The sequence below is a fragment of the Corvus cornix genome, chromosome 1 (assembly GCF_000738735.6).
Source record: "Corvus cornix cornix isolate S_Up_H32 chromosome 1, ASM73873v5, whole genome shotgun sequence".
NCBI lineage: Eukaryota > Metazoa > Chordata > Aves > Passeriformes > Corvidae > Corvus > Corvus cornix.
Window position 1 is genome coordinate 65,274,551 of NC_046332.1, and position 22,257 is coordinate 65,296,807.

The 22,257-nt window shown below is 35.6% G+C and overlaps 1 protein-coding gene across 2 annotated transcripts in view; it reads right to left on the minus strand.

The window, feature by feature from the left end:
- KLHL1 (kelch like family member 1) overlaps nt 1-22,257 on the minus strand; it is a 196,699-nt gene that overhangs the window by 117,104 nt on the left and 57,338 nt on the right. For both annotated transcript variants that reach the window (XM_039560154.1, XM_039559587.1), the window contains exons 2-3: nt 19,626-19,808; nt 7,691-7,827 (exon numbers count right to left, since the gene is read on the minus strand). In XM_039560154.1, coding sequence (XP_039416088.1) covers nt 7,691-7,827; nt 19,626-19,808 — 320 coding nt within the window. The remainder of the gene's footprint in view (nt 1-7,690; nt 7,828-19,625; nt 19,809-22,257) is intronic.

Genomic DNA, 22,257 nt, shown 5'->3' on the forward strand with positions numbered 1-22,257 from the left:
CGACCGCCTGCGAAGGTGAGATCGTGCGCACGCGTGGGTGCTACTGGAGTGCTGCCTGAGCGTCTCCACGAGGGACCCTGTGCAATATTCGTGGCATCGATCCACCAAAGACCTCTTTCATACTTATTGACTTCTATAGAATAGCAGACTGCATCACAGTACAACAAAACACAGTCACTATCTATCTCTCCATAATATTCTAGATCATTCTGAATACTCAAAATTTATGGATATTCAGTTCAGAGCTCTCTTCTAAACAATTCTCATATATTTTGCCAAAAGAATGAGACAACAGCTGGTTCCTAATAATTGACAATTCTGTCCCTTAATGAAGTATACAGGGTAAAAGGAGGAATAACAATTCATTGGAGTTTAGAACTCCAGGAACGAGCAAGGACTTTGTGTTTCAGTGACAGGAATGGAAAACATCTGATCCAGATGGAAACAAGGTCCTCAGAGTATGGCTTGCTCAAAAAAAAAAAAAAAAATTAAGAAGGCAATCACTCTCTGCCATTCTTTAAGACAAATGGGTCTCTGAAGTTCTCTCATACAGACTTGAATTATGTGAAAGCCCACAGTTTGTTTTAGAATCAGAAAGGTATTCAGTGAAGAAAGGTATTTTTTTCCAAGCAGGCTGACATCCACAGGGGAAAGAAGACAACAATCTGGGCCTACAGTTACATTGAGGAACTTTGAAAGATTCTTGTATTTTACAGATGGACAGTATAGCTGAGAATTTAATCCAGGTGCATAAGTAAGAATTTTATGAGGAACAGCAGTATACATGAAAATGTCAATCTGAAATGTAACTGGAGCAAAGGTATGTATGAACTTTGCAGAGTCAATGCAGAACATCCATGGACAGATAACTTGAATGGTTCTACAGATCGTGCCATAACTATCACTTCCTAAACTGGAGAAACCCTAATAAAGAGGGCTTCTTTGGATTGCTCTCTTTGCAACTCTCTCTTTATTGACTCCTGAAAAGTATGATGAATTATGACAAGTATCTACTTCTAGAAGAGAATTTCACAGGGGATCATCCACATCCAGAAGTTAAATTTATTCAAGGCCTATGAACATCTACTATGAGACATGACCATTTTTCTGTACTCTTCATTACACAACGGCTGACAAAGTCTTTCAGATCAATTCAACTACCTAAATTTGTCCCTTTATCACTCATCCCAGAGTTCCTGGAACAAATGATCTCCTATCTGATATGAATGGAAATTTAAGGGCCTATTCTCTGCAAGTGCAAAGTCAACCATCAAATACATGGCTGAGAAAATGTAGTGGGACAGCAGCAGGTAACAGCCTCCTGCAAGAAGTGCTAGTTAGACATGGTCCACGTTCACAGCGGTCTCTAACGTGATACTACAGAACAAATAACCCTTGAACAAACTCAACATGTCACAGACTTAGAGGAAAGGACCTTTACAGCATCAGGATAACTCCAGTTCTCAATGTGATCAATACCTACTACAGAGGAGTAGCCTGAAACACTGTAAACATGCCACCAGCAAATCCAGATTGTCTGAGCATAAGCCTTTAATAAAATACATACAGCCTTACATTATATCTATTGAGTTAAGCTGGTCTGGAAATTCCCTCTAGCACTGAGGCTAACGGGAATGAAATGGCCTCAGTTTTACCCCAAACAAAGTCATCCTCCAAACCATGGCAGTCACATTCAAACAGCATGTTGTAGCGTAGTCCTGTGTTTGTGATAACCCCTGGGCTCTGACACTATAAATTGGCACAAGCCCAAAGTATGCTAAGAGTTGTTCTCATTGTTTGTTCATATAGACAACTGAGTTTCAGCAATTAAAAAAAAAAAGTCCCCAAACCAAAACAAAGAAAGAAACCTCCTTGGGATATTTAATTAATATCGTTTCTGTGCTGCAGGACCTAAGGGTCCTTGGGCTTAAAGGCATGTTCCTACTTGCTACATCCCTGCTGTCAGTCCTGTGTGTGTTATTAGCTGTAGCTCTGACAAAGACACTTGACAGTACTTTAATTAAAGAATCTCCCAAAGAAGAGCTAATTAAAAGCTATACAGCAGAGCTGAACCTCCTCCATGTATGATCCATTCTCTATTTTTTTTTTCAGATATGTATAAATAAATCAAGGATTTTTTGTTTTCTATTACTGAAATGGGTTTTACTTTTTCAGTTTCATTAACGGTATGAAAGCACCAACCTACTCTTCTGATCACTGTTGGGAATGCATGCTAATTAGATATCCCGATGCTAATTAGATTTTCCAATATACGAAATCTATAGTAACTTCACAGCTCTGTTGTAACTTCAAAGGAGGGCTCCTAGAGTCACCGATAGCAGCAAAACAACAGAATATCAATCTACAGTTTCAGTCTTCTCTGACCTGTTGAAGCACAATTGAAAATAATGAAAATTCAAGCTTTAAGATCAAGAAAGAAGCTTTACCTAAGAAAATGAGGTAAAAAACCACTCTTCTGTATCACTGCTTATCTTGAATTCTTAAAAGATCAAAGAATACATATCCATCTATCCCAGGGCACTAAGATCTCAATCACAGATTTTTTTGCTATCAATCATCTTGCTGCCCAAAACTGAAACATATTTTCTGCATAGCTGTTGCACCTAAGTGTTGGCTTCAGATTTCTTCAGTTCACTCACAAGGAGAAGATATGCAAAAGAGGAAGTTTTGGTTCCTATTAAGTCACAGTTCTGCTATATTACAGAGAAAACATACTTTTTCTATTTGAATAAACCAACAAAATGCAGCAAAGTGTGGATAGATTAGTGAAGTTGCATATTTTTTTACTGGTCAAATATATCCTTCACAACAAACAGTGGTAAAGCTCTTTTGATCTATCCTTGTGAGCCTGTGTATATTACAAGAAGCACATAATTTTGATGGAGTGTTTTTCTGATAAATTTACATCATCTACATAATTTAAATTATACAAGCTGTAATTACAGTATAATGTAGCTTATGTAGTTAGAAAACTTTGTGCTTATTTCAGGTAAAACAATATATAGTCACTACCTTATTAATTTTACAAAAAGAGTAAGTTCTAAATATATAAAAAAACCCCAGAACACTTCCAAAAACAACCTCAAGACTGACCTAACACAGAGCTAATAGCACATATTTTAACATGTCAACTTTTTCAGCTTTATTCAAATTCAGTTTATCTATCACATAACTTGATAATTGTATAATTAGTCATGTTGAATCTTCACAGAAACTTCAACACCTTTTCTTATTTTTAAATCAGTATTTTTGGTTGTCTAATTTTCTGTCTTCCTGTTACTACTCTTAGATTGGCTGGTGCCTTCACTAAGGAGCTGCTCTAATCAAGGCTGTACAAGACTTGATGCTCTGCTGATCATCATGTAATTCTACCTTGCCAATTATTTAGAAATCTATTTGCTTACAGAATCACAGAATAAGGTGAGTTGGAAGAGCCCCTCAGGGATCACTGAGTTGAGCTCTAAGCCCTGCACAGGACGACCCCCAAGAGTCACACCTTTTGCCTAAGAGCACTATCCAAATAAATACTTCCTGAACTCTGTCAGGCTTGGTGCTGTGACCACTTCCCTGGGAGCCTGTTCCAGTGCCCAACCACCCTCTGGGTGAAGAACATTTTTCTAACAGCCGGCCTAAACTTCCCCTGACACAACTGCAAGCCATTCCATCGGGTGCTGTCACTGGTCACCATAGAGAAGAGATCAGTGCCTGTCCCTCCTCTTCCACTTATGTGGAAGTTGCAGATTGCAATGAGGTCTCCCCTCAGTCTCCTCTTCTCCAGGCTGAACAGACCAGGTGACCTCAGCTGCTCCTCATATGGCTTCTCCTCAAGCCCCTTCACAAATCTCATGGCTCTCCTTTGGACACTCTCTAATAATTTAATGTCTTTCTTAATAGTGCGGTACCCAAAACAATACACAGGACTAAAGGTGAGGGTTTCCCAGTGCAGAGCAGAGAAGGACAATCCCCTCCCTTGCCCAGTTGGCAATGCTGTGCCTGATGCACCCCCGGATTATTTTTTCCATAAGTGTGTGATGTACAAAACCTCCCCTTGCTGAGCTTTATTTCTGATATTTTGCAACAGTATTAGATTATATTGGTGAAGGGTCTGGTATCAGTTTAGGATATCCGCATCTATAGTAGTACTTTTCATAGATACATACATTTTATCCATCTTAAACTCATACTTAATATGTATGATTCACAGTAAAAATGAAATAATTTCACTAGATTCTAAAAAAATATAAACCTGACTGAATTACAGATAAGATGTGAAAATGGTTCCCTCTTTTAAATCACATCTAAACATATTTGCACTGTAATACACTTCCACATTTTTGCAAACAAGTCCATGTTCATCTGTTTTTTTTCTGACATGTTCAGTTTTCCCCAGGGAAAACCTTCTCTATAACAGCAGCAACTATATGTGATTTTTTTTTTTTTTTTTTGAAGCTCCTTGAGCTATAAAGGTAGTGACAGGAAAAAGAAAATAGGAGTCAATAAGTGCCCATTGGTCAAAATTGTTTTCTATTCCTGAGGTAGAACAATAAAGAGCTAAACTGGTCACAGACATGAGTTGTTGAAAACTTTTTCACATATTGTGCAGTCAGTAATTGGAATTTGGCAGCAAAATTCTCCAGATATTCTGTCTAAGTCTAGACAGACATATGCTCCAGATTACAAGTCAAAAGTCTGAAAGGGAATTTCTGTTGGCTGCTGTGCGTCTGGGTAACAGAACAGTGGCTGTTTTCTTAAATTTCCACTTGTCCACATCCATGCAGAACAAGTAAAATAAACCGACTCAAAGGGAAAGGGGACATGAGCTAGACTGCTGGTAAATAAGGAACCAGAGTGCAAGAAAAGAAATAAGAAATTATGAAGCTAGATAAATCACGTAAGACGATGGAAATGAAACGGAAGGGAAAAAATTAAGGTTTTGCTCTGGCAAGGTCAAGGGAAATTATGATTTCAGAATGATTAACTGAGAAGCCTAGATTTTATTTAATTTCAATAAACTAAATAAGTTTAGGACTATTTTCTAGGAATTCACTAATCATATGAATTATCACCGAATTCTCCATAGCACTTTTGACTGCTCTTACACTCTGTACAAGGTTGGCCACATTAATAATGAGCTGTGTATCCAAGCTATACCCACCATTTTTTAGAGAGAATGCTATTTGGATTTGGCTAAAACTGCCAGGATCAATAGAGACAATTGTGTTCCAGTGCCTGCAAACCTTCCCCAGCACTGTTTAATTTATTAGCATAATTGTAACTAGGAAATTTAGGTATCTGCTAAGACATCTGGTGCAGAGAAAAGGAATAGAGAAAGAAATAATCCCACATGAACTTCAAGAGATAAGGACACAAGCTAAGAATAAATAAGGATAAATCAGAATAAGTCAGGATAAGTCAGGATAATAAATAAGGATAAGTCAGGACAAAGAACCTGGTGGAAGAGCCATGCAATACAGAATGATCCATGGCATCCAATACATGCACTATTTTAGCATGTAAAATTGTCTCACGTTTCCTGAATCTCATCACTCTTCTATTGTCAGTAAGTATTTGTGAAACTTGCAAGTGTGATCTTAAGACATTTTTTGTCTTACTTGGTCTCCAAAATAAGTTAGAAAAAAAGGATAATGGTGTATTACCACTGCATGTGAAAGACATTATAGATCTTAGTTATCATCTTAAGTTTCTAATTGTTCAAGGTGTTACAATAGCACATAATGTTGCAATTTCTGAGGGAGTTTGGACTTTGTGACTGTTTAAATTAACGAATATGATAGAGGCAAATTCACAGAAGGAAAATTAGAAAACACGGGAATTATACTAGCTGTGGAATTCTCTTTTCATCCATTTGTGAAGTCTGGCCCATATTTACCTTACACCAGAAAGAAACTTTCAATTTTTACACCTCATCTAATGAACAGAGTACATGGCATAGAGAAATCAAGGAGCATAAAGGAGCTGAAAATCTTCAACATTTTTGGAAAGCAGAGGTTTGCTTCTACTTTTTCATTGTCTCATCCAGTCTCCAAAGTTCTCAGAGATAACCATAAAGTTCTTAGATAGCTTCATTCATCTTGAAAATGTTTCTTTTTTCCCTTTCTTCTGAGTCCCCTTCTTTCCTTAATCTACACTTATGAGCTATCTTTTGTTGTCAATAACAACTCTGTTGTATCTTTCCATGTGATATTTTAGTGAAAGCTGGGTTAAAAGAACCATACATTACTTGAGTGTTTCCACAGTTTTGTTCCCAGAGGAACAACACTGTCCTTTCTCTTACCTCCTCTTTCTTTTACCTTCCTCTTACAAAATGATTTAACATTAGCAGTAGTGTTTTTTGCTCTTTTGTTCCAAGGTATTTTGATTTAGCCCCAGTATTTCTGTGCTATTCATTTACCAAGGAATCAGATTGTAACCTTCTTATGCCTCATAAGAACTACTTCATTTCATGGATCCCTAGCTTGAAACCCTCTGGATGATGCACATTCCTGAGTGGCAAAGCCACAGCTGACAGGAGTAGGCACTACCCTTTGAACATGTAGAGTACCACGTAAATCATTGCTTACATTCCTAGAACATGTATTTCTCAAACATTAGCCTCAAAAAGAATATTTTTATCTTAAATTATGTTTATTTGCCATTTCTGTTTTCTAAAACATGGTGGTGCATGTTAAAGCTATTATGTCATAAAAAACCCAGCACATATACTGCTTAAATATATCAAAGCGAACAGCAACTCGTGATTGAGTCATTATATGTGTATTTAGAGAAGATTAAAACTGCAGGGTTTGGGGTATCCATTTAAAATTGAATCTAAATCAAATATATGATAGAATCATCATGATAGAATATGGTTAATTTAAACAATATAAGGATGTCTTTTAGGAAACAAATAGAAAACAGTATATACTTCATACTTACATGATCCAAGGCAATAGAAGACAAATCTTATAAGCATTTCCTCTCTTATAATTACCTTATTTTGTAACATTAGCATTCTTTCTTTCAGATTAATGCACTTCAGTTACATTGTGCATAACAAGTTGCTTAAGAAGGATAAATCCCAAATCTATAATGCATTAAAATGTAAAAACTATTCAGAAGAGAGCTTTGATTTATTAACTCTGAATTGTGAGTTATTCATAAGTTTACACTTCAAAACAGAGTACCAGCCTATGAAAGGAAATGAAAGTGAAAACATCCGGCTCATAATAAAACCTTTTAAAACATTTTCTTATTTAAATTTCAATTTTTTTTCTTTCAAATCTTTCAAAATTTTAAAGATTTATTCAATTATTTAAACTGAGATTTGATTAAGACAGCAACATAGGATTAGTCTTCAAAAAATACAACTGTTTCTTCAGTGATCTTATGTAATTTGAATTATGTGAGTATGAGGCACTCTTTTTAAGTGTTTGAAAACCAAGAAAAATACATCATTTTCTTGACTGTCCTATTGAACTTGACAAGCCTGAAATATTTAATAGCTTGGAGGTAACAGTCTGAATTCATCCCCAGAAATTGTAAATAAACATTTTTGATTATTAAGATTATAAAGAAAAATATTTAAACAAAACCACAATTCATTGGAATGCAGCAAACAAGAATATCAACATCTGCCTCTATAGGAAGTATAATGTATGCAGTACAATACCTGTATATGCAAACTGAACAAGATCCCACAGTGCAGTGGGGTCTATGCCTTCCATTTTGATCTCTTCTTGCTTGGCTTCACAAACATCACTTGTAAACATGGCAGCAAAGTAGTCAGAGACAGAACTGAGGACAAGTCTGCAAAAAAGTTAGAAGCTGGTGTAATTTGCTTGCATATATGTATTAGAAATTTCACATATATGTAAACTTCCTTAAAAATTATTTTCATAATAATTAAAAATCATTAGGAGCAATGTATTATTAATGCACATTGGCAGCAAAACACAGCATGACATTTAATTCTAATTTGGTTTTGCCTCCTGTGATACGAACCAAGTGGTACTTTAGCATATGACTATGAAACAGACATAGAAATTAGCACTCAATCTTTCTGATAATCTTCCAATCATGCAAATGTCCCACCTGTTAACAAGATAATCTCTCAGTATCAAAGACAACTTCTTAATGACATGCAATTCATACTCCAGAGGTACTCTTCCTTGTTCTTAAAGGCTTATTTGTTACAAACTTTAATTATAGCATGTGACTTTAGATAGTCTATAAACCTTCCACTAAACTGTTAGTAGTTTAACATGCTACTCAGTAAAAATATATAATAGCATCACTGTGTAATAGTATGGGTTTTTTAATAAACACGTCCAAGGAAAATAATTCGAAAATACCTACAAAATGTGCATAGCTTGCTGTTTATGGCTATGATCTAGATAAATCAATACCACAGCAAGTATCAGGTATGATTGTAATTACTGGGGCTTTAAGTTAAGGCATTCTTCCAAATACCATCTACAGCGAAATTGTGATCTTATTAGGACTGAATATTCACAGATGATCTTGAGATAGAGATGTGGTACATCTATAAATAGTGTACCGTGTGCTTCCATAAAGATGGTCACATTTCTGGACTAATTTGAAAACATGATATACAAACACATTAATAAAAACCACAACAATCACAACTGGAGAACTTGGAAACCAAGAGAAAAATGTTTTGCCTTTTTTTATATTGTTATCTAGGGCAAATTATTATAGAAAAAAATAGTGAAGATAAACAAGTTCTTATCAGCCACCATGGTAATTGATTGTCTTTGCTCTCTTAGCTCATTCCAATAGCTAAGTAAAATATGACAGCTTGAATTGGCTTCATAATTTTACAGTGCTTTAAGCTACTATATTTTACCAGCAAGTACAGCAGCTTGAAGACACATATATGATCTTTGCCTCTAATGATGGGAAATGACTGAGTAGGTGCAGTTTTATCACTTTTCATATTGTGCTCAACTCTAGCAATCATGAATTTTAGAAGTAAACATCCTAATTCATAAACAGTTCACATTTATATTTATGTAATGACTAAAAGACAATAGATGACTACAAAAAGATAAGCTTAGAAATATATTTTGGTGCTGCCACCAAAATTAACTATTTACTAGTTTACTATTTTTTCACCATTGAGGAACATTTACAGTCTATGTTTGTTTATTTATTCTATCTTATTGACATCTTACTTATTATCTTTATAAATCTTCTTCTAACACTTTTTCTGACCACTTATAAATAAGTAACTTTATTGTTAATAGATGCTTTAATAAAAGCATCACAAAAATCACAGAAAGGAAAAAAACCCATGAAATATTGATGATGTTCTATGAGATAAAAACTCTCACAGATAGCAGAGCTGTAATACAAGTATGTGACTGAGATTTTCATTCAAGACCATTTTCCATTAGGTTTTGCTTCAGATTTACTAGCCATAATTTAAATTCAACTACAGGTATTCAACTTGGTCACTTGCTAAAAGCAAGACCAAAACCCTTGGCTGCATCAAAAAAATGGACAAATGAATGAACAGAAATTTTAATACACCAGTTAATAATCAATGGAAATATTTTAAAACAGCAGTATCTTATATTTTTAATTCACATAATTTATGTTCAGCTGTTATTTATCATATAATTTTGCCATGCATATATTGTCAAATACAAAACAAAGAAATGACAAACAACAGAGGGAGGACAGGAAATAAATAACAGGAGGATTAAATCTCTCTCACAAACTTCTATAATAATATGTGATTTCCCACAGTTTGGGTGAGGAAAGTCAAAGAAGTTACCTAATGGATTTCAGCTGCAAGGGAGCATTAAGTCTACAGGAACACACAAGATCTAGTCCAAAGTGGGGGGAAAAAAAAGAAAAAAAAATAACACAGGCCCTCAGCATTACCCATTTTTCTTAGAGGTTTATCCCTACTGGTTTGCACCACCTACCAAAGAATATGGCTTAAATGAGCAGAAAGGTTCTGTGATGTAGCAGCTCACCTACAGAAGCAAGACAAGCTTTTGAACAGAGTCATAAAGAAAGAGGATTGGTTTTTTTAACTGTCTTATGTTAATCAATAGTTAACAGAAATACTGAATCAGCTATTTCATCAACTTACTATACCAAAAAAGTTAACTGATTTCAAGACACTAACTTTTACCTTGGGAAGTGCTCCACAAGTTGAACTGAAGTGAGAGGAACTTGCTAATTACACTTAATTCTGAAAGGTGACACCTTTTGTAAATCTTTATTGTGTTTCAGGGTTGAGATAGAACATCAAAAGTGAGAAATCAGAGAGATCAATTAATTTGTAATGATCTGCTGCTTTTTGTAGATCAGAAGGCTCCAAACAGCCCTAAATCTTGGTTTAAAGGCATGTTGACCTATTAATCAAGAAAGGTGTCTCAGGATGTCACCTTTTTCAACTACTGATCTGGCAGTGAGAATACATAATAAACTCTTTCATCCTTGAGACTCATAGCAGGTAACTCATGGCTTAAAATGAGTTTGTAAGACCAGAAAGATTTTCTCCAGATTAAGGGACTTCTTTACATTTACAACTAGTTTCAGCATAAATTTCTGGTGTCTTTTATAAGTAACCCATATGACTGATTAGGGTTGTGACCTTTTTCCCCAGGATATCAGATTTTATTTTAGTTTATTATAGAATATTTCTTTGCCATTTTCACAACTGTTTTTATATACATCTTTGACACAGAATTGCCTCAACACTGATGGTGCATTTATTAATTAAAAGAAGCAAATAAACCTTGATCACTTAAAATCTTTAAGAAAACTCTTACAATATTTTACTGCCAACTGAGTAGAATATCAGATGTTACTTGGACTGAAAACTCATAGGCAAGGCACAACTTTTTTTCCACATATATTATGCTAGTACACATAGGAGCTGAATAGTCTCGAGAACTGGGTCCATGGGAATCTCATGAGATTTAATAAGACCAAGCGCAAGGGGCTGCACCTGCACTGGGGCAAGCCCTGGTATCAATCCAGGCTGAGGGATGAATGGATAGAGAGCAGCCTTGCTGAGATGGTCTTGGTGATGCTGGTGGATGAGAGGCTGGACACGACCCGATAATGTGCACTTGCAGCGCAGAAAGCCATTAAATGTGTCCTGAGCTGCATCAAAACAGTTGTGACCAGCAGGATGAGGGAGGGGATTCTACCCCTCGACTCTGCTCTGGTGAGACCCCACCTGGAGCACTGCATAAGAACAGCTTTCATTTACAAAGACTCTGGGGAAAAAATGGCAAGATTTCGAATTTTTCCACATGACATTTTAATTTCCTTTTTGACAGATAGCATTGTGCATATATATATATATATACATACTCACATATATGCTTCATAAGTATTATTTCTTTTTAAAAGTTGCAGTTTTAAGCTCTGAATTCTGAAAGAAATAAAATCTCACTTTCAATGAATGATGTATGGTTCACAGCATGGGAAGGACATCAACCTGTTAGAGTGAGTCCAGGGCCACCAAGATGATTAGAGGGGTAGAGCACCTCTCCCATTAGGAAAGATTGAGAGAATTTGGCTTTATCAGCCTGGAAAAGAGAAGACTTAGGGGTGACTTGATTACTGCCTTCCAGTACCTGCAGGAGCCTACAATAAAGGTGGAGAGGGACTTTTTATATTGTCATGTAGTGATTGGACAAGGGGGAATGGCTTCCAAGTGAAAGAGAGTAGTTTTAAATTAGATATTAGGAAGAAATTTGTTACTGTGAAGGTGGTGAAGAATTGGAACAGGTTGCCCAGAGAAGCTGTGGATGCCTCATCCCAGGAGGTGTTTAAGGCCAAGCTAGATGAAGCTCTGAAAAACCTGGTCTAGTGAAAGGTGTCCCTGCCCACAGTAGGGGGACTGGAACAAGATGATCTTTACAGTCCTTCCAACCCTATGACTCATTGTTTTTAAAAGTGATTAGTTGCTCTGTCGGGGACATTAGCTGATACTCTGTGTGCCTACTAATAGTAAAGCTCTACAGATAGCTCCATACTGATAGCTGCTCCACAGGTCTTCTTGCAGGAGTTAAACTTTCACTGCATGCATACAGAAGGCTCCATGATTTCATAAATTTTAAGGCTTGCAGAACATATTCTAAGGAATATCCATGCACGCACTTGAAATAATCAGAAAAATTTTGACCGTAAAAACAAGACTGGCATCTTTTCTGAGTAAAACACAGCAAAGGAGCAAGCTGTGGAACAGATCAACTGTTTTGGACTACCACTGGTAGTGATTATCTTTGCTGAATACCATGGCAATTTTTTTTGAGAACAACTATGTATTAATGACTACTACTACTACTAATATCCCCAAATAAGCCAAATAGAGAGACAGATGGAATTTTGATAAGAATTTATTAACTCTGAAACAAGAAAGTGTTTTTTATTCTTTACTCAAACATAGCTTTCTTTAATATTAATTATTTATATAACATATAGCTATAAGAGACACCAATAGTCTACACTAAGTGATGTTTTCTCTTTACCTTGAGAGCCACGCCTTTTGAGTTTACATTCTTAACTTTCTTTGTCTTCTTTTAAGTCTTTTATTGTCTCTCTGAAACTTAATCATAAATACAGTAAATGCCTCTATCTCTTGTACTGTACAAACTGCAACACAGTGATACATCTCATTATATCTCTTATGTTGCCACAATGTTTTTAGGAATGGTACACAAATCCGACATCATCATTTCCACCAAACACACAATGTTTACCAGAGCTTTAGTTTTCTTCAGAAACTGCAAGTAATGCACATATCTCAGTTGACAGATTTGATAACAAAGTCAATATTCCAAAACACTTTTTCAATGTGTTTGTGTTCTTGTGCAACTTCTGAAGATACCTGATACTGCAGCCACTATTTTGAACTCCATACTGTTTTGAACCAGTAGAAAGATGAAAAAAAAAAAAAGAGACACATGAATCTTAGTAATTTCTCAGTATTTGGGAATAGGCATAACAGGCAAAAAATCACAGTGAAGAAGATTAGAGCTGATGAAGATCCATTATGATCCAAATATAAATCAGAGCTCAGTGTTCTTCTCCAGAAGAAAACCCACATATTCAGACAGAGCACACATATTTGATTGTAGAAAGACAACACAATCAACTGTGATACTAAATTTGTGGACTTAATTATTTAATTTGTTCACTGAATCTCCACAAGAAAAAGAGGAAAATAGCTTCCAGGAGAAGAAAAATTTCAGTTTTATCATCTTTGAACTACCAGCAGAAATGTCAGAAACACAGACACAAGGTTTGATGAAAGTATAGAGATAGATCTGTGAAGTCACTAGAGTAAGTGACTGCTTAAGTATCTAGATTTTTTAAAGTCCATTTGTCATCCTTTTCTTTTATTCTAGAACTTGTTTGTATAAAATGATGCAATAGAGCATCATTATTAATTGATCTTCACAACCCATTCCTTTATAGAGCCTGGTTTGTTCTAATTCTTGTCTGTGATTTTCAGTCCCTTTTTTGATGGTGAGCTGTCACATCTTCCTGACCCAAGTAATTCTTATATGTTATTTTCTCATCTACCTGAATTTTTTTCTTTATTTTCATATTCTGTATCATTTATCTTCTCCCTCATTTTCATTTTTTTTAAATAATTCAATTTGAAACAGGAATCATTCCCCTAAACATCGATGTCAGAACCAGTTTTTTATTCAGGTTTAAAGCTGACCTATAAAAACATTGCACCCTTCTGGACCACATGATCTAAACCAGACAGGTCACTCAAGATGTCTCAGAGATTAGCTGGCTGAACAATTCTTTTTGCTTTCTTAAGACACCTCATCCTTGTTTCTTTTACCCTTCAAAGTCCACTTCAGTTACTGCACCTACTTCCAGTCCATAAAGTAATAGCATTAGTATTCTGGTTTAATACAGTAATAAAATATCTCTAGTTGGAAAGGACCCTTAAGGCTCTTAAAACAAAAATAAACCATGTGATTAAGTGCATGATCCAGATGCTCCCTGAACTCTTACCACTTCCCTGGGAAGCCTGTTGGAGTGACTTACCACCCTTCTGCTGAAGAACCTTTTTCTAATATCCAATCTGAACTTCCCCTGACTTCATTCCATTTCCTTGAGCCCTGTCACTGGTCACCAGAGAAATGAGATCAGCACCTCCCCCTCTGCTGCTCCCCTCAAGGAAGCTGTAGACTGTGATGAGGTCATCCCTCAGCCTACTTTTCTGTAGGATGAACAAGACAAGTGACCGCAGTTGCTCTCCTTGTACATTTTTCCTTCAAAACCTTTCACCGCCTTGGATGCCCTCCTCTGGACACACTCCAACAGTCTGATGTCCTTATATTGTGGCTCCCAAAACTGCACACAACTCTCAGTGAGGCCATACCATCACAGAGCAGAGAGGGACAATCAACCCTCGATGGGCTGGTGATGTTGTGCCTGGTGCACCCCAGGGCATGGTTGGCCCTTTGCTGCCAGGGCACTGCTGACTCATACTCAACTTGCCAGCAACCCAAACCTCCAAACCAAGACTATCCATCAAGGTTAATATTAAAAGCTTATCTCAATTGCCTTGCTGCTTTCCCTCTGATAGCAGGAATTTTTGCTGTTGTTGTTGTTCTGTCCCAATTGCTGTTGTTCTGTCCCAACCATATTACTTGAATGAATTGTTTTTAAACTCATGGACAGTGGGTTGTACTAAACAACACAGCTCAGATGTAGTGTTTGTGGGAAGTCCCCCAACACTTACAGGTATCTGGGAATAACGTAGCACTGTCATACTGCTTTTACTCTGCATTTCCACGTGCATCTGTTACTGACTAGTGCCAGAAAACAAGTCTTCAGACTATATAATGTGCATTTTTCTTCTTTCACTCCCTGCTTCTAGGCTTTCCTTCCTTCTCTGTCTGGTTGTCCTTTCTCTTCTGCCTGGTTCTTTATTCTTTCATCTTGCCTTTCAGCTAAACTTTCTCCATTAACTTTTCCTCATTTTACTAATACTATTTTTTCAACTTTGTCTCTCTATAGTAGCACTCAAAATGCAGTGAAAAAGTTGTTACCACTCCTTAGAGAACTGAAACAGACAAAGCTAATTGCATTTTGTTGAAGGTGTTTCATAAATTTATCTTCACTTTTCATTCAAATACTTGTAGAAAGAGTTGCATAACCTTACTTACTTACTTTGTTTTATGTGTTATTGGTAATTTCCCAATAGTTCTGTACTACCTCTTTGGCCATGGTAAGAGCCCCCCGTAATCCTTATCTTGAGTATTGGAAAGAAAAAAGTCTATGGTTCTTTGATATTAAGAGAAAACAGAAGATAAAAACTTGGATTTCTCCTTATACACTCAACTATACTTGACTATACTATAACAACCACCAAAGTAATTTCTTGGTTTCTCAACAAGTGCAATGGAAGTCAGAATTGTAAGCCAAGGATGTAACTCTCCTTGTACATCTTCTTTGCATTTTCTGTTTTTACTGAATTTTCTGTTTTATTGAATCCAGTCTCTGTTATATGGGAGTGTTTTGTTTTAATTGGAAAGGGGTAGGTAAATTCTATTCTTATTTCACATTTGTTCTTTTTTTGTTTCCCTTCAGCATTGAGTTCTATACTGTTTTGTGCAGCATTACTAATCAAAATGTCTTAAACTACAGTCTGAGTTTAGAGATGCCTCTAACATTTATGCAGTCCTAGATGGAAGTTTTAATGAACCCTCCAGTGCAAATATTAAAGGTCTATCTATCATTTGCAGTGACTTTAGCTCTTTTCTTTGCAGCATTTTTGATGTTTCTTCAGCAGCTGTAGAATATAGCATTTCAAGTACAGTATCTAAAACCAGTATAATTCATCTAAGTTGCCTTCACTCAAAAAAACCAAATCATTTATGGCAAACACATATTCTTAATTTTATGTTGACCCATGGGATTATTGCTTGATTAACAATTTTCATTTACCTTGGAAACACTTGGTGCTCTGATCATATCACTATAGGTCTGGATAATATTTACTTCCCAGTATTTTTCTGGTTTAGATGACTCTTTCTACCTGCAGTCCAGATTTCTAGATACAACTGTATTTGGCTGATTGTGAACTGGATAGAAGGAAGTGTCAATTACAGTGGGTTGGTTTTACTCCTTTGTTTGTTTTGTAGCAGCAATGCCCAAGTTCATCTTATTCCAGCCACTGTAAAACTACAATATGTGTCTTGTCTGAAAAAGGTTATATTCTAAATGGCAGGTACAGAAAATGAGAAAAAAATATATAGCATGCTTCTCCAGAATGAGCGGAGAAACTACAAACTCCACGTTCATAATAAATTAGGATGGATTGCTAATCGTGCAACAGCTTAAATTAAGGGAAATTATTATTTTAGCATTCTTTCTCTTTTTAAGGTATTTACATTTTTATATTTAATTGTTACTTATACATGTTATAGCAATATAACAAAAAAAAAGAGGTTTGCTAAATTTTTGAAATTTATTTAAATGTCAGTCACTTTTCCCACTGAAATACCTACTAAAAGGTCTTCCTACTTTCTCAGAATCCTTTCTGGTTCATCACTACAATACTTGGTTGGTTTGTACCTCCTTTTACTATTCCTCCATGCAAAATATTATGCCTGTTTAATGGATTATTAGATCAGACAAATGTAATTTTCAGGTGCTAACAAAAAGTTTAAACACATTATAACTTTAAAGCTGCTTGAGACAACCAAACAACGAAAAGCTGTTGTAATACTTTGTAATTTGAGTTTCTTCCCCCCTTTTTTTTTTCTTGTGAGGAATAAAAATGTGGGAAAAAAAAATTAAAAAAATTTTAAAAAGAAAAAAAAAAACTGATAAAACGGAAACCCCTCAACACTAATGACAAAAATTAACTTGGGGGCATTTGGGCTAGGATCAGAGCTTACCTGACATTCTTTCTACAAAAGTATCAGGCTTTAGAAATCTTATGGCACAGCAATAGCTTCTCCTCTAGAGAAAAAGTTATCTAAACAGATCATCAAATAGCATAATAAAGACTAGTTACATATTCAGTATACACTATGGCTTGTAATATGTTTTAAGTGGATTTTAAAAGAGTATTCATTTTATCTAGGTTCAGATTTTATAAACATATACAGAGGATATTTTACCAAGCTCCTATCTATAATTTAAAAACTCCACAAATACTGCATGTCATTGTACTCTGCAAGCAGGCTTTTTTAGATGTTCTCAGGAATGCAAAGTATATATTACCTGGCCTAAACTGCAAAAAACCTTAATTACAGGAGACACTTCACTGCATCTGCTTCTGACAGGTCTCGGTGTGAAAAAAAAGGACCTGTGAAGTATGTTGGCAAACTTGGCTCCAGTGACCATGAGACAAGAAAATTTTAGACACTGGATCCTCAGAGAAGTTAGTAGAATGAACAGCAAATTACAAGCCTGGACTTCAGAAGTGCCTCTTGATGAAATTCAAATGCATAACAGGAGTGCATGGAAAATGAAAGCAGAGATGAATGACATGGGCGATGTATAGAAACATTGTCCCAACATACAAAAATACAAAGGTCAGGTACAGATGAAGTCAGCAAGGGATTTGATAGTAAAGAAGGGTGTCTGTAAATACCTTGGAAGCAAGTGCAAAATTTTTGAAAGATTTTGTGCACTGCTCTAAAAAGCTTTATTTGGCTTGGCTTGTTTTTTGGTTTTTTTTAGCATGATCTGTTTTGAGGATAAGTTTAAGGTGTAATACTGGAGGAAGCTCTACAATGTCACTGAAAGGCCGCTCTGTCCCATCTGTAATCATGGTAATTGGAGGAGGTTTCTAAAAACTGAGAAAGTCAATTTCTATGTCCATCCTCAAGAAGAAAGATGTAGGCACCTATAGACTGGTTTATCTTACCAAGATTATGGAGCAAATTTGCCAGGAATACACATGCTGGATCACTAAAAACAGTGAGGATAATAAAAACTGGAACAGGCTAACAAGAGAGGAACCTCCACAAGAGATGATAGTTAAAAACTAACTGGGTATGACCTCAATGGTCTAATCTAACTGTGCAGTTGACCCTGCTTTGAGCAGGGAGAGTTGGATCTGTAATTTCTAGGATTGTAATGGCCACAGTAAAATAAGCAGCTTCCTGTGCTTTTCCAGCCACACCTGTCTAAAACAACGTAGAATAAACACTATTAAAAAAACTTTTCCAGTTATTTGAGATTTGGACTTTTGACTGCAGACCACAGAGAAGTCGAAAATTAAATGTAAAGGTGTCTGAAGGTTTAATAAAAATCTAAATAAGATTATGGCTATTATTTAATTGTCAATTTCTATTAGAGCATTTTTCCAGCTCAGGAAGGATTTATATATACTGTAGAATTGAAATGACAAATGTGAAATTAAATTTACTACTAAAAGGTGCGCATCCAAATACGAACAGCTGTATTAAAACTCGTAGGGGAGCTGAACTAAACTAAGTAAAAAAACCCGTGATTTAAATATTTTAATGAAGGTTCTGTCTGGTTTTACTAGCATTTGGACAGTAACTTTGGCTTTGCAGTCTCGTATATTGCACCTTTTTTCTCTTACTTACTGTTGTGGGAGTTGGAATATAGACTGTCCAGCTTCTTTGTTTAACAGGAATAGTCTCTGTTTCCATATTCACTTAGGGCAAAAGGAACTTTGTAAGGCGCAAGTTGCCAAGATGACCTTATAGTATTCCCCTGCACCAGGAAGTCAATTTATGAGTTCAGAAATGCACTGGCTGTTTTTCTGACTTCCTGCTGCAGAACCATAGTCCTGCTCTGAATTTAGTATCTCAGCAGAGAAATCAGGACACAAGCAGGGAATAGATTACCCTTGGTCTGCAGCCTTATGCATCTGCAAAAATACTTGCTCACCTAGAAATTCTGAATTATTCTCTGTATTTTAATCCAAACTCTAGGATCAGATTTTTATTTGCATGCATTAAATGAAAGACTACTGTTGAGACCAAAATCTCAAGGAAGAATAACTATTTTAAACTCTAATTGTTATCTAAAACTAAGTATAGTTTCATAAATACTGGCTGCTTTAATACCAGACAATCTTACAGAATTTTAGAAATTATAATGCAATTTCAAGTTTTAGACCAATAATTATCATTAAAATTAAATATGGTATTTTTCAGTTCATTGAAAGGCACAGGTCATGGGAAGAGAAGAACGTGTTCAGTATTTTACTATAAGTTTCTGAGAGACTGTACAACAGACTTATCAGAGGATCAGGATCTTAAGCTAGAAATGGTGCTGTGTTCAGTGTTAGCTATACAGCATCCCATTTCAGAAACTTCCATTCTCTTCACATAAGAACAGCATCACAGCAGGGAGAATTGTCACACTCACCATCAGTTTGCTAGTTGAGTGCTACTTGAACTTTTGAAATCTCTACAAAAAAACCTCACCTTCAAAGCCCCAACCTACAAATCCACTTTTTTGAGCCACTTACACTCATGTTTAAAGCCAAGAGGGAAGAAGATTAAGGGGCAACAAGAGACACTGTTCTAAGAAATACGCATACCCAAAACAATTTACTTTTGTAATTTCAATATTTCATGCTTATCTCCTACCTGTGTGCAGGTATCTTGCGATCCCCAGCAATGAGGATAACATCACAGAGCTGCTGCTGCTTCAAGTAGCTCTCCATCTTCCTGAAGGTTTGCTCTGCATGGTGAACAGCCTGGTAGAATTCCTCAGAGCTGCACGAATCCATGTCACAATGGGGTGGCAAGGGGTGGCTGGCTCCTGACAGTCTGTAAAGCACAAGAGAAACTCCATGTTGATAAGATGTGACCATGTGTTGACCTCATCACAGCTTCTAGAACCTGATACAAGTAAATCAATGCATCCTTTCCCTGTTTTCATCACTAGAAATGCAAGGTATAAAAATCTTACTACATTGGGAGAGAAATGGAAAAGTCAATCCTATATTTCCATTGATTCTGAGTGCCTACTCTAGTTCACTTCCTCAAATTCACATTCATTTTATACCACCCAGGAAAGAAAAATAAAATTCTAATTGTCTTAATTTGTAATCAATTGTGATTATTTCCACAATGAAAAACTACAAACTTACTTTTTAACCAGAAGACATACTAATACAAAGTAAATTTAGCCTGCAAAGACAATGACATCTATATTTAAAAGAAAAATAGAAAGAAACGGGAGAAAAATGTAATTTTTTTTCATTATATAGGCATCTATTCCTAGTTCGAAGTTACACAGTTCAGTGTTGCAGTGGAAAATAAGATAAAGTGTCAGGACAGCCTGACTAGCCTGCCACTAGTCCTTGAGGAAACTAGGAAACTATGCTAGAGTTTCCAAATAGTTCTCAACACAGATGACACCCTCTTCTTTTACAAATATGTAATGAGATGGATTCAAATGAAAGTCTTAAGATTATATATGACTTGTAGTGCTGAAAATTATGGATTTCACAGATGAGGCTGATTTTTTTCTTCAACTAGATACATACAAAACAGTTTACATAATCAATAAAAGAGCAATAGAAGACCTATTTTAGTCCAGCATATGAAACAATATTATAAATTAATTCAAACCAATCTCATTTTATATAGATTCTATTGAAATATAACTATTAAGGAGCACATAAGAAATGTTGCTTATTTACAGTAATAATACAAGGTTTTTTTCAATCCATACAAAACTCAAGGTTTGGATTCAGTAGGTACTACATTCAAAAAATGGTATTGAAAGACCTGTAAGAAAATGCAGTCTGCATTGCCAGTGCTGGGAAAAAAATTGACAAGTGCATAAACATAATAATTCTTAAAAATCAGAATGAAATGTAGTTTTAAAATAAAAATAATAACAAAAAAACCAAAAAACCCAACAAAAAACAACAAAAAACAACAACAACAAAACAACAAAAAACCGACCAACCAAAAAAAACCCAAAACCAAAAACAAACAAAAAAATTTTGAGATATGCTAGCAATTTACTTTTGAATTATGTTTTGTCTGGAAGTGTTCCACATAATCTCCTACAGTCACTGTACAGGGCTCAACAGGTATAAGGAGGAAGAGCTGGTCCATCTTTCTGTCACAGTAACCACTAGGCTTCACAGCACTCCTTTAAAGTAGCTGGAATCCTGCATAATTGAAGGTGGCATACAGATAATTTCACAGGGAACCAACACAGCTACTTCTGTATCTCACTGCCCCACCACCTATTCTGTGCCATGTACAGGTACTAACTTAAGAGAGTAAGTAAAGTGAAGTTACTTAATTTTAAATTATAACTCAAATTTATTTTAAAATAAGCAAACTCACTTTTGTAACATTAAGTTGGATAATGAAAAAATATCATTTGGTTTAAATTAATTGATATTTTTATTTTCATGCTGCAAAGGTTACAATTTGCATGAGCCTGTCTATAGGAAACTGAACTGGCAAAATGGTATTAAACATGATTCCTCACCAGAAACAGTTATAAAGTGGTGATTTAGAAAGAAACACTTGTTTAATTCTGTTATAGCTAATCTTGTTATATTGTCAAGTACTTTATGCCAGATATTTCCTCCTGGATAAAACAAACACATTCATTCTGTGAGTGACATAATTTGCTTATGTGTTTCTATCTAATCTGGACTCCAACCATGTTGATCAGAAATCCAAGTTTATTTCCACATCTTTGGTTGATTAACAGATGCTTTGCCATAAAACTAATGATAGAGCTAAGCTCATTAGAATGGGCAGTAGGCAGCTATTTCAGCTTTTCTTTTTTTTTTCCCATTTAACTTTGATTGCAGCCATACAGAGATTTCTTTAGTTTTATTGCTGGAGAATTAGAATGTCAAGTAATTTACAAGAAATAAATTAATGCCTAATAAATGAGGTTGATAGGTTTAAACAGACCCATTTCTTCGTGTCCTCTGGGGAATTTAGAAGTGACAACAACAGCAATTCTGAGAGAGGAAAGTAACAGGAATGAGCAGATCTTAATGGGTTCATACTGTTTGTTATTTCAGAAGATAGGTCTAGGTCAGCTTACATTTGAACAGATAGGATACTAGTCCTGAATCTTTTTGGCAATTCAAAATGCTGTCTTTTCCAGGTCAGAAAAAATACCCCAATTAATTTATGCTTGTCCTGTGAAGTAAGATTGGACTGTAATAACCTTAGTCTATTTTGTTCTTGAATTGCTAGGTAGTGTTTGCCACTAATTTGGCTTTCTTTCCTG